Source organism: Chiloscyllium punctatum, chromosome 40 (genome assembly GCF_047496795.1).
Source record: "Chiloscyllium punctatum isolate Juve2018m chromosome 40, sChiPun1.3, whole genome shotgun sequence".
In the NCBI taxonomy this organism is placed as follows: Eukaryota; Metazoa; Chordata; class Chondrichthyes; order Orectolobiformes; family Hemiscylliidae; genus Chiloscyllium; species Chiloscyllium punctatum.
The window spans coordinates 62,070,915-62,083,801 of record NC_092778.1 but is presented as its reverse complement, the minus strand read 5'-3'; the positions used below and the strand labels follow the sequence as shown (position 1 = coordinate 62,083,801).

Sequence of the window (12,887 nt, the reverse complement as noted above, 5' to 3'; positions counted from 1 at the left end):
TTCAGCCAACGTTGCCTACCTTATACATTGCAGGCAAGGATGCCCAGAGGCATGGTACATTGGGGAAACCGAGCAAAGGCTACGAAACGGATGAATGGGCACTGCACAACAACCAACAGACAGGAGGGTTCCCTCCCAGTTGTGGAACATTTCAGTGGTCCAGGACTTTCAGCCTCGGACCTTCGGGTGACCATCCTCCAAGGCGGACTTCGGGACAGGCAGCAGAGAAAAATGGCCGAGTAGAGGCTGATAGCTAAGTTCGGTACCCATAGGGAGGACCTCAACCGGGACCTTAGGTTCATGACACATTACAGGTGATCACCATTGCACTATACACACACACAGATACTCTTACACACACACACTCTCTCACACAAACAGGCACTCCTATACACACATACACATGGACACACATACACACAGACACGCACACAGACACCCACACACACCCTTACAGACACACACACTCCCACACTCACACATGCATCCCCTCACAGACTTAAGACACTGTGCACTCACTACACACACACATACACTTTCTCACACTCACAACCCCCAACCCAGACAGACACACACACAGACAGACAAAGCCCCACATGCACAAATGTATTTTGTGGGGTGAATTTGTACTTTCAGGGTTACATTGTACTTTGCTCAAAAACTGCATGCATTCATGTAAAACTCCATTACCTCACTTTTTAGATTAGAATCAATCTAAGTATCATGGCATAGACAGAGAACACAGGGGGCTAATACCTTCAACATATTAGGTAAAAACAATGACTGCAGATGCTGAAAACCAAATACTGGATTAGTGGTGCTGGAAGAGCACAGCAGTTCAGGCAGCATCCAACGAGCAGCGAAATCGACGTTTCGGGCAAAAGCCCTTCATCAGGAAAGGGCTTTTGCCCGAAACGTCGATTTCACTGCTCGTTGGATGCTGCCTGAACTGCTGTGCTCTTCCAGCACCACTAATCCACCTTCAACATATTGTCTAGCTATCACCCATTGTTAACAGCTAACCCGAGAATGCAACATTTTAAAAAAAAAATTGTGATTTACACATGAAAGAAGTGAAACTATCACTGTATTCTAACAGATGAAAGGCTTAACAGACAATTTTCAATGTATAATTTCAGTTACATCACACCGTAAATGTTTGCTATAAATTCTGTGTGTTAGGATTGAGCCCTCCACTACCACCTGATGAAGGAGCATCGCTCCGAAAGCTAGTGTGCTTCCAATTAAACCTGTTGGACTATAATCTGGCGTTGTGTGATTTTTAACTATGTAAATACAAGTGCATTCTTTTTCCCAGTCCACAATTCTGCAATATTCCTATTTTTCAAGCAACAATGTCTGGGGGTCATGAAAAGCGTTCTTGAAATAAAGATCTTTTGGTTTTGTGTAATCAGTAGTATTAAGCAACACACATCTCTCAGAAATTCTTGCAATATAAACTTGTAAAAATGACAAAGTCACTGTCCAGATATTGAACCATAATGATTTTTTGCATGTGAGGGGCACAGTTTATTATCCATCCAAAAACTTCGAAGTCTGCGTGGTAAATTGAATATGTTTAAGGAGAAGATAGACAGATTTTGAATTAGTAATGGGAGTGGGCAGAAAAGTAGAGTTGAGGCTGAGATAAGATCAGCCATGACTGCATTAAATGGCAAAGCAAAATCGAGAGGCTGAATTGCCTCATCCTTCTCCCTCTTCTTATTTTTTTATGATAAGCCTTGGTACTGTCCAAATGTTGAGCATTTTCAATGCTTATGGCAAAGTTTAAAGAGCCTGTGGTGAAGGAAAGTCAAAGTTTGGGTTCGTCATCAGATAATATCTACTTGAGTTTGTGGGTTTCTGCCATGGCCCTTCATATAGTGACCATACTGATTCTGAAAGCATAAATTTTGGGGTATATAGGGAAGGAAACCTCACAAGATATTGCAGTCTGGAGTGCAGAACTTGCTTGCTTTCCTTCTCCTCCATTGCTGTGCCTGAGGTTTGGGCTGTGGTAGCCCTGGGAACAGGTGCCAACAGCATTCAAACCCTGGGTTGGAACTGGTAACTGGATTGTATTGCAAGGGTTGGAAATTATGCAGTCAGTGACAGGGGAATCATAAAACTAGAGTCATGATGAAAGGGAGATCAGAGCCAAGGACTGGGGATCAAGTTGGGAGTGGAGTCAATTAACAGGAGGAGACATGGGAGTAGTGACTATCTCTTTTAATGCTTTGCTTCTTCCAGCTCCACATTCCAATAATATATTTACCTTCTTTGTTGCAGGTGATCACTGGATCAGGTTTCCTGAAAACTATTGATGTCCTCAAGATACCAATCTTAAAGAGTTTTTCTGAAAATAGGTAACTAGCCCAATAGTCACACACAGAGACGCCTGGCACCCGTTTCAGACAGAGAAAGGGGACGTCTCTTGTTTTGTCCTTACCGAATATGATGAGTAGAAATATGTATAGGGTGTTCTTGACCCATAATCTATCTTGATATTCTTTTCCAATACAATGTGCATTACGGAATATTACTACATTAATGTTACCTTTTCTAATATATCAAACTCATTGTAAGGGAGGATTTGATATGCTCCTCGAATCCGCTTCACACCTGGATACAATAAAGGAGCCATATTTACATATGCTACTCCATGAAATGAGACAGGTCCTTCTTCATCTGTCTGCAAATAAAAAATAACGATCACTGCAAAGAGTCTTTAGAGAAATTGAAATAGAATCTATTTTCATGCTATACTCGGTCCTCTTACTCAGTAATCTATCTCAATTTTTGTATCCAAACTATTTAAAGACAAAAACCAAGACACTTTTCTTTGCAGATAGAGTTTTATTAACTACTCAGTCTTACAGCTCTTTCTACAAACCAGTCCCACTTGTATCCTTTTACATATCCCCTTTTTGGCCTTTCTTTGCAAAGAAAGATTTTAGGAACGTTGAATTAAGCAGGCCCTCTGCTGGCTAATCAGGTATATCCATGATCTGCAGATTCTCTTCCTTTGGGTGGAAATGAAGGTGTAGATTACATCCATCCTCATTTTCCTTTTGCCTTTCTTTCTAATCAATCGGTCTCAAAGGTGACTGTGCAACTCCCAACATAGCAGCTCCAGACATCATGATCTATGGCCTGCATCACCCACTAGTGATGGTCTTTGTGGCACTTAGAGAGACTTCTTCAGAAAGTCCTTCAGACGTTTATTTGGAGGGCCCTCTTTTCTGTTTATAAATGGTCAGTTTCCTGTATCGCCTGATATTGGACAGGCAACTGTCGTCCATCTAGCCAGGATGACCCACCCAATGCATTTAGCTTTGTAGGAGGAAGGCTTTGATGCTGGGAATGTTGAGTGTTTCCAGCACATCACTGTTGTTAATGTGGTGCTGCCAGCACATTACAACTACAACAGTATCTTCTTTTTCTTTAAAATTCCTTGTGGGATTGGGCATTGCCAACTGTGTCAGCATTTATTGTCCATTGCCTTCTCTTGAATGGATTTCTCTGCTATCCCTCTTACACACTGAGTCCATTTGATTGAGAAAACTAAAGGACTTCAGTATGTAATTCATAGGCCAGATTGGACACTAGAACTGAAACCCTGACTCCTATTATAGATTCTTAATATACTAAGCACTAATATAGATGATTAATGTAGGCAACAAATAACAACTAACTGAGAGACAGGACAAGAGAAAATATTTTGAAATATAAAATACAGAAATAATGTTATTTGGCAAAATGATGAATGTATTGTGCACATCCAACTCTTAAAAAAATCCTCAGCACTGGGTGGCACGGTGGCACAGTGGTTAGCACTGCTGCCTCACAGCGCCTGAGACCCGGGTTCAATTCCCGCCTCAGGCGACTGACTGTGTGGAGTTTGCACGTTCTCCCCATGTCTGCGTGGGTTTCCTCCGGGTGCTCCGGTTTCCTCCCACAGTCCAAAGATGTGCAGGCCAGGTGAATTGGCCATGCTAAATTGCCCATAGTGTTAGGTAAGGGGTAAATGTAGATGTAGGGGTATGGGTGGGTTACGCTTCGGCGGGGCGGTGTGGACTTGTTGGGCCGAAGGGCCTGTTTCCACACTGTAAGTAATCTAATCTAATCTAATCTAATCTAATATGGTACTGTTCTGGATGTAAGTTTGCTCACTGAGTTGGAAGGTTCGTTTTCAGACGTTACATCATCAATTTGATTAAATTTGCCTTTGAGCAGTCAGTGAATGAAGTGAACATGTTCAGCTGCTTCTATTCATAACATCAATAGCTTTTCCTTTGTAACATAATGTCTGATGCCAATAAAATGTGGACATATTTTCGCAGTTATTTTGTCTTTCTCCTCTGAGTGCTTATTTGTTTAATCATTGTGTAGCATATCCTCAACAATTGCCATAAGCTGGAAATTGACGTTAGTAAAGGACAACTCTGTTATTTTTAATACAGTACCATATTAGCAAGTTTTGAGAAGATATGTAGCTCAGGTTGATGTTCTGGATGTAGGTTTGCTCACTGAGCTGGAAGGTTCATTTTCAGACATTTCGTCACCATACTAGGTTACATCATCAGTGAGCCTCTGGTGAAGCACTGGTGTTAGTGACCCGCTTTCTACTTATGTGTTTCGGTGATGTCATTTCCTGTGGTGATGCCATTTCCTGTGGCGATATCATTTCCTGTTCTTTTCTTAGAGGATGGTAAATGGGGTCCAAGTCGATGTGTTTGCTGGTAGAGTTCCGGCTGGAATGCCATGCTTCTAGGAATTCTCGTGCGTGTCTCTGTTTGTCTTGTCTTAGGATGGATGTGTTGTCCCAGTTGAAGTGGTGTCCTTCCTCATCTGTATGTAAGGATACTACTGAGAGTGGGACATTGATGTTATGAATAGAAGCAGCTGAACATGTTCACTTCATCCACTGACTGCTCAAAGGCAAATTTCATCAATTCATAGAATCCCTACAGTGTGGAAACAGGCCTTTTGACCCAACAAGTCCACACCGACCCTCCAAAGAGTAACCCACCCAGTCCCATTCCCCTAACTTATTATCCTCTACTTATCCCAGACTAGTGCAGCTAATTTATACATCCCTGAACACTATGGGCAATTTAGCATGACCAATTCATCTAAGCTGCACATCATTGGATTGTGGGAGGAAACCGAAGCACCCAGAGGAAACCCACATAGACACAGGGAGAATGTGCAAATGCCACACAGACAGTTGCCTGAAGCTGGAATTGAATCCGGGTCCCTGGCGCTTTCATGCATTAGTGCTAACCACTGAGCCACTGTGCTGCCTCTTCAGCCAAAGTTCACGTTTGGCTTTTTCTTTACAATTATTGCAAGGGGATATTTCAGGGGTATACACAAATGAAAAACTCTGGCAAGCATTACTAAATACAGCCAATGATATCTGTCTGCTGCATGCAACTTGTGGATGATTGAAATGATCATAAGTGGTAAGCAACAAGGAAAAATTGAAAATATTATTAGGTTGCCTTGAATATCATTTTGTAACAGCCTAGTTCCCAGAAATCATGCTGTGGACTAGGAATGCAGATTTTACATCCAGCTAATTTCCTAGGCTAGATAGTAGTGAATCACAGTCAGAACATTTGAAGTCATGTCCCTGTTTGGTGCAACATCAGAAGCCATGTGGATGCCCTTGGTGTTACTAGAATAGGAAATATGATCAGACATTTTTGAATTTAAAATGGATAGTTGTTAAATAAGACAGCCATCTTATTTTTATATGTTGGACAATAAAAAAAAGCTCTCAATGTTTTCCTTACCTTTTTCTCAAAAAACTTCTGTAAGTAATTAACTGACCTTTTCAATTTTGCTGGCTTTTCCTCCTGCCTTAGCTGGAGGAGCTAATGGTACACGCTTGATCTCCACAGGGATGTACATGGATTCAGCTATGTACTTCTGCAGTCTGAAAGAAATTCATTTTTATAAATTAAGAAAAAGACTCCTCTTAGATATTCAATGTTTCCTTTTCGCCTCTCTTTTACCCTGTGAATAACCAAACTAGAGCAGATGAACCTCCTCATCCATCTTTGCAACACAACTTAAAAATGGTTTATTTTACATAACAGCCAAAGGCGTAGGATTAGGGTCTTATTGCTAACAGCGCAGTTGAAGGGAAACAAAAGAGAGAGGTGAAGAGGAAACAAAAAGTGAGGAAATGGGGAGACTAATGATTATGGTATTAGTTTTAGACAACTTATCAGAAATTACAATCAAAGGTGTCGATACTCAACTGGAAAAAGACGAATTTTCATGAGTTCAAAAGGCACTGAAATGGGTAGATTGAAAACATAGAGGAGATTTTTCCTAAGCGCTGAATGATGTGGGCATTAGGGTGAAGTTGGGATAGTCGAGTGAGATGATCAGTGACGAGCTTCTCAACGTCAAGAGCAATTTTCTATTTTCCAACCAAGTTTTGCACTCTGAGCTCAATTTCATACAGGATCTTATGGCTACCCCACAGCAGAGAATTTTAACCCTATCAGTTTGTGCTGGATTCAACTTCACAAATTACACATAAACACTGCTGATCTCAATTCCTGGTTATGTTGACTTATGACTGTTACCTCCTCAAAGCCTCAGGCTCCATAAAGCAGCGTCTCTCTATGTTCCATGTGATATGCTTTTTGTCGCTTTCTGCCTCTGTTCTGAATGCCCAATCCTGAATAGTAAAGAGAAATAATTCCAAATGTTTCTCTTGTTGAACATAGACTACATCTCTATATGTAATTATATATCTATATAGAATAGGAGAAAGTAAGGACTGCAGATGCTGGAGATCAGAGTTGAGAAAAGCATAGCAGGTCAGGCAGCATCCGAGGAGCAGGAGAATCGATGTTTCATCAGGAATGAGGCTCCTATATAGAATGCTCACCACACAAACGGTTCAGACTTAATTTGAACAGTGGCCTACATCTAATAGATTGGATTACCCATTTACTATTACCAGGGACATTAATTCCTGCTGAAATCAAATTAAGCAGTTCAAGCAACTGTATGCACCTCATTAAAATGTGATAATCTGTCTTTTCCGGTATCTCTGTTATTTTCAGTCACCTGATTGATGTTTATAAATAAATGACAAAGATAAGGCTTGAATTGTTTAATTTTCCCTGTAAATAGTTTTTGTTTACTCCTATCAGTCTGAATAGCTTTCAACTGGTTCCTAGGTGGTAATGGGGAAATGGATGCCATGGTCGGGATAGAGGTGAGTGTGAGTGCTACTACTCCACTGACTGCGAAGGAACCAATAAAATCATCTCTAAATGGGACTTACCAGAGTAGATTGGTTGTCTGCATCAGTGTGTTGACAGCCAAAGCACTGTTTTTTTTTATGTCCAGAACCACTCATATACATAATTGAATATTTTTTTCTTGGCATTACCAAATTACCAGTGGCACTTTTTCACATAATAACCACAACCAGTAAATCACCCATCTTCTCCAGTTGATTAATTTACACGCAAAATCCGTCAAGGACAACACACACCATCAATGATGAGCAAGAGGTAAGGAGCAGACTAAATCAAAATGGAGTCAGAAGAGGAGATAAGGCACTCTACTCCTTGATTTATAGAATTTCTTGGACAATTTAGGTTTTGAAGGATCTTGGAGAAGTGAATTTATTTCAAATTTATGGTAATACCTGGAGTAGTTTATTTAAATAATGGTCATTGAAAGGCTACTGTGATTATAGGAGGATTTTTTAATATCCAGACATGCTCTTACACACAACTGAATGGGATATTGGAGATTTCTTTAACAAGGCTTCATCGAAATCACTTGACTGGTTATAACTGCTTGTTTTGTTGTGCACACCTGTTTGACAGGAACAAAGACAGAAATTGCTAATGAAACTGAAAACAGGGTCTGGTAGCATCTGTGGGAACAGGACAGAGTTAACGTTTCGAGTCCAGTAACCTTTCATCAGAACAGTGATTGGATGCAAATTAGGGAAGAAGAAGTCTGTGAGAAAGGGCTGCACAGCTGATCTCTTTCTGAAAAGAACCCAGAATGAAACTACTGTTCTTCTAGAACAGTGTTTGCAAGTATTAAGTAAATTTTCAATATTGTATTTCCTGTATCTGTCAAGACCCCTGAGACAACTATGCAGGGTTAACAACTTGACCACTCGTGCCAGAACATCAAAAATGTCAGACATCAGAATATTTTACACATTATCCTCTTTGCCTTCAAGAATAACCCTAATGGGTATAAGTATTTTTTTAACACAAACCTCTGCAGAGAGAGAATTCATTTTTACCCCTCTTTTCTGATAGGTATCCTCCTGTTTTAGGTTATTTAGAGGAAAAAATATTAATATTTCCATATTATTGACTCCGTATGTCAACCAGTTATTTCAACTTCATAAAATAAATTTTGTTTTGATAATAAGCCAATAGTTTTGCATTTATTGAAGAGATCTCATTGGTATTTTTTTTAAAAATTAAAGCCTGACAGAGATAAAATATTAAACTGGGTGTCTCTAATTGGAAAAACTACTTTTGTTTTATATTTTGACCCAAGTAATAGAAAACAGTGTACTCCTCCCACATTGGTCATAATAACACACTGGTATTGAAGTTCATTTGTCAACTGAACATCCATTCTGAACAGCCATTAATAGTGTTCCTCTATTTTGTTAGTCTTCCTCAGAACTAACAGATTATTACAGCCCCAATTTTGTGTTGTCTGTAAACTTTGAAATTATACTTCTGTTTCCCAAATCGAAATAATTTAAGCTTCTGCTAAGTAACAAGGGCACCCAGCACTGATCATCAAGGAGCACCATTTCACACTGTGCCTTACCTCTTTGCGATTTAGTTCCCCATCCTCATCTTCGAAAGGGCTAATCTCTACGAAAGAATCTGGGATATTTTGGGCTCCGATTGCAGTGATATTGCTTACTGGCCATCTCTTTGGTCTGACACTGGGCTCCTTTTCCCCTTTCAGAGTCCCATTTGTAAATAACACACGAAACTCCTTCTGAAATGCAATCCAATAAAAAGGCATGAAATAATGTGATTTGAACAATTGTAAATCAGTTAACAACTTTGTCAAGTTAATGCATATAGGAGGCCAAGATACTAAAACAATGCCACAGGAGAATTTCAGGATTTTTGTGAAAGCCACCAGAAAAGCAAACCAAATATAGACTAGAATCATGGAAAGATTACAGCAAGGAAGAGTATTTTGCCTCTAATGTTTATGCCAGTTTTTGCAAGAGCAGCTGAACTAGTCCCAATCCCCTGCCCATTTGGTCTATAAAAGTTATTTTTTAATCAATCTGGTCAGACAAGTTACAACAAACCTCCATGGCAAGTTGACCCTAAATATTCTGGCCCAAAGGTCGGTACACTACCATTGTACCATTGAGAGCCTTTCTGCCTGATTTCAAAACATTGACACTTGCATGTTAGGCAAATGTGATCATCAGTGGACCACAGAAACACAGCTTGAGTAAATTAGGATTTGGATGTAGGTTTGTTCGCTGAGCTGGAAGGTTCATTTTAGTGTTTCCTGTTTTCTAATTATATGTTTGGGTTTCCTTGGGAAGTAGAAAGCAGGAAACACTAGCAGTGTTTCATCCAGAGGCTCACTGATGATGTTACCTAGTATGGTGACAAAACGGCTAAAAATGAACCTTCCAGCTCAGCAAGCAAACCTACATCCAGAACCACAACCTGAGCTACAAATCTTCTCAAAACTCACAAACTGGGAGTTTTTTTTCTCCTCAGGTAAATATCTATTTCCCTTTGAAAATAACTCTCCTTCCACCACATGCTAAAACAATGCATCCCAGGCTTGAATTACACTCTGTACAAAACAGTATTTCCTCATGTCACTTTTGGTTCATTTGCTCTTCACTCTAAATCATTGTCAATTGGATCTCAAGCCTTTTCTGTTTTCTCTCTTATCTACTCTGCTGAAACCCCTCCTGATTTTGAACAATTCCATCAAATCTTTTCTCAATCGTCTCTTCCCTAAGGTGAACAGCCTCAGCTATTCGTACAAGTAAAGTCCCTTACACCTGGAATTACTCTTGCAAACCTTCAATCCATTATCTCTCATGCCTTCAGTCCTTTCTAAATTATGTGCTCAAAATTGGTCACAAAACTGTAAATGAGGTCAAACAAACGCTTTATCTAACTTGCTTTCTTTTGTATCCATGCTTCTCTAAAGCTTCATCCCATTATTAACCCCTTTCTCAATCTATGTTGCAACAACATTTGCATAGATGACACCATATCTTTCTGTTCCTGCATGCCTTTATTGTTTGTTCCTCATTTTTCCAAACAAAATGTATTACTTCTCTCTTGCCTGCATTAATAAAACCTCCATAAAACATAATATATCCAGTTCATAGCAGTCAAGTACAGGGGGAGCTGGAGGTATATGATTTTACATAGACGGAGGAAAGTAGATAAGGGATGTAAGCTATACTGAGTATCCAAGGAGTAGACTAAGGTTTATTTTTATCTTCACATCTAGCCTGAAGTGGTAATGAAAACAGCTGATGGATTTAAAACTAGAAGCACGAGGCAGACAAAGGTATTTATGGAATCAGAAGACAGCAATATCAAAGGTAGACTACAAAAGAGTAGTTTTGATGGAGTAGTTCACCATGTTAAAGGCAAGAATCAGAGGAAGAAAAGTTACAGTTGCAAAGCATGTTGTTTGTGAATTTGATCAGCAAGGAGGACTCAAATGTACAAAGCTGATTGCTGTCTCCAGAACATCTAATTCTTGGAAATTCCCTCTACTGTACATTGTGTCCACCTGGATCTCTTCCAGCTTACAGAGCCGCACTGACTCCATACCAATTTACTACCAGATAATGACATTCCTAGAAAAGTTGTAAATTAAAAGAAAATTCTGAGTCTTTCGTGGTGTTCCTTTATCTCTGGACCAGAAGGTCTGGCTTCATGTCCCATCTGTACCGGGACATGAGTCATGTCTGAACAGGTAAGTTAGAACTAGTTTTCTAGGGCAGACAGTCATGTCATGACAATATCACTGGATTAGAAATCTGGCCTGGGTTTTAAGTCTCACTACTATAGCTGTTGGTATTTAAGTTCAACAAAAGGAGGCTGGTGTGGTATCATGCTAGTATCCCTTTTTTGGGCCTATGGTCTGAGTTCAAGCCACACCTATCCTAGAGACGTGTCATAACATGTCTAAAAAGGCCATTTTAAAACAGAATTGGTAAGATGCTAAAAGACTGGGAAGAGAACTGTGGTTTCTCAAAATTCCAGAAATAAGAAGAAAGGTTACAATTGGGGATATAAAACGAAATGCAGAAAGAGAAATGTATGTAATGTAGCTGACTTTTATCACTTATTACTGTTGATTAATTGTTCTATTTCTAACTGTATGTGAAATCTTGATGAAACTGAAAACTATATTATCCAGTATTTTTTGCGAATCTTCACACTACTATTGTAAGCAGAAATAGTGTATTTTACAGGGTGAACCACAACCAGAAGAAATGGTAAAAAAATTATGGCTGAGGCCAGGATACTGACATTATTTTATGTTTGTAACTGGAAGATGACAGATATCTTTCTTAATTCAGAAAGATGAAAAGAAATTTTCATCTCTGGTGTTTGAGTACTGTAATGGGATGTTGTTGGGATTAATGGGATTGCATTTTGATCATAATTCAAAGTCTTTAAATGTATTATATATATAGTTTGATTTATTCTATTTATTTTTCATTACTTTTGCTGAATAAACTTCACTTTTATGGTTAAACCTGAAACTGCAACATTATGTGTTCACCTTTCAGTAAAAGACGACCTCATCAAAACTAAAATCAAAATATAACGTGATCTATTAAGCCAGATTTCAGTCTGACATCTGCCTTGTCCTGTTGTTATGAAAATTTGGGTGTACTATACCTTTGGGAGAGTAAAAGCTAGCAGTGAAAGCACCAAGTGTTCTCAATAAAACACTTAAGTAACATGTGATCCAGCTACTGGGGTAGCCGGTTGCCTGGAAATGACAAAACAGATTTGAATTAGGCCAATCAGTTCAAATTATACCTCAAAAACTACCAAATTCCAATCAAGTTTGAATTGAGTATATTGACAATCTTAAAAGCCAATGACACAATCCGATGCTTTGGGGTATAAGATTGGGGAAAATTGAACAGTTGGGAGGAGAACTGCCACCCGACCAACAGATGTAGACTGTTAGAACACTCTGAGAAGGTGTTTGCATAAAGATAAACCTCAACATTGACCTGGAGAGCCAATCTACCGATGAAGATAAAGAGAAGATTCAACCGTTGGCTGGTTTTAAAATTTGGATTTTTCTGTAAATCTTAATTTAGAATTTGGAATAATCTAGTATTATAGAAGGGAAGGTAAAAGATGGGTTAGAGGGAGGAATTGTAAATAGTTATTTGTTAATCATTCTCTGGGTTGGGATATCTGGTCAGCATGGTCGAGTTGGACCGAAGGGTCTGTTTCCATTCTGTACATCTCTATGACTCTGTTATACTTTAAGAAATAAAGTTGTTAATTTTTCCTTTAATTAGTTCTTAGCCTATCTAATTTTCACAGATTACTGCATGGGATAAATCCTTTCTGTATGGCTGGTTTAAAATTAAGGAGAGTTACCCTGTGTCGTAACACTGTAATAATATCAGGTGGGATCGCAACACTGCTTAAAGTCATGACCTTCTCCAGACTGTTGATCCAACAGAATGATTTATTTCTGTGGGTTTTTATTTTTGTTTTTTTTTTCTAACCAGCACACAACATATTTATGAAATATTCTCTTATTTCTGTGGCTTGAGCCTTCGAAGAGAAGGTATAAGTAGCTTGGTGACCACAAAAATCCTA

The 12,887-nt window shown here is 39.1% G+C and overlaps 1 protein-coding gene across 2 annotated transcripts in view; it reads right to left on the bottom strand.

Moving 5' to 3' along the window:
• cfap70 (cilia and flagella associated protein 70) overlaps positions 1–12,887 on the bottom strand; it is an 89,602-nt gene that overhangs the window by 64,558 nt on the left and 12,157 nt on the right. For both annotated transcript variants that reach the window (XM_072560091.1, XM_072560090.1), the window contains exons 7-10: positions 8,848–9,024; positions 6,606–6,700; positions 5,839–5,944; positions 2,558–2,692 (exon numbers count right to left, since the gene is read on the bottom strand). In XM_072560091.1, the coding sequence (XP_072416192.1) occupies positions 2,558–2,692; positions 5,839–5,944; positions 6,606–6,700; positions 8,848–9,024 (513 nt within the window). The remainder of the gene's footprint in view (positions 1–2,557; positions 2,693–5,838; positions 5,945–6,605; positions 6,701–8,847; positions 9,025–12,887) is intronic.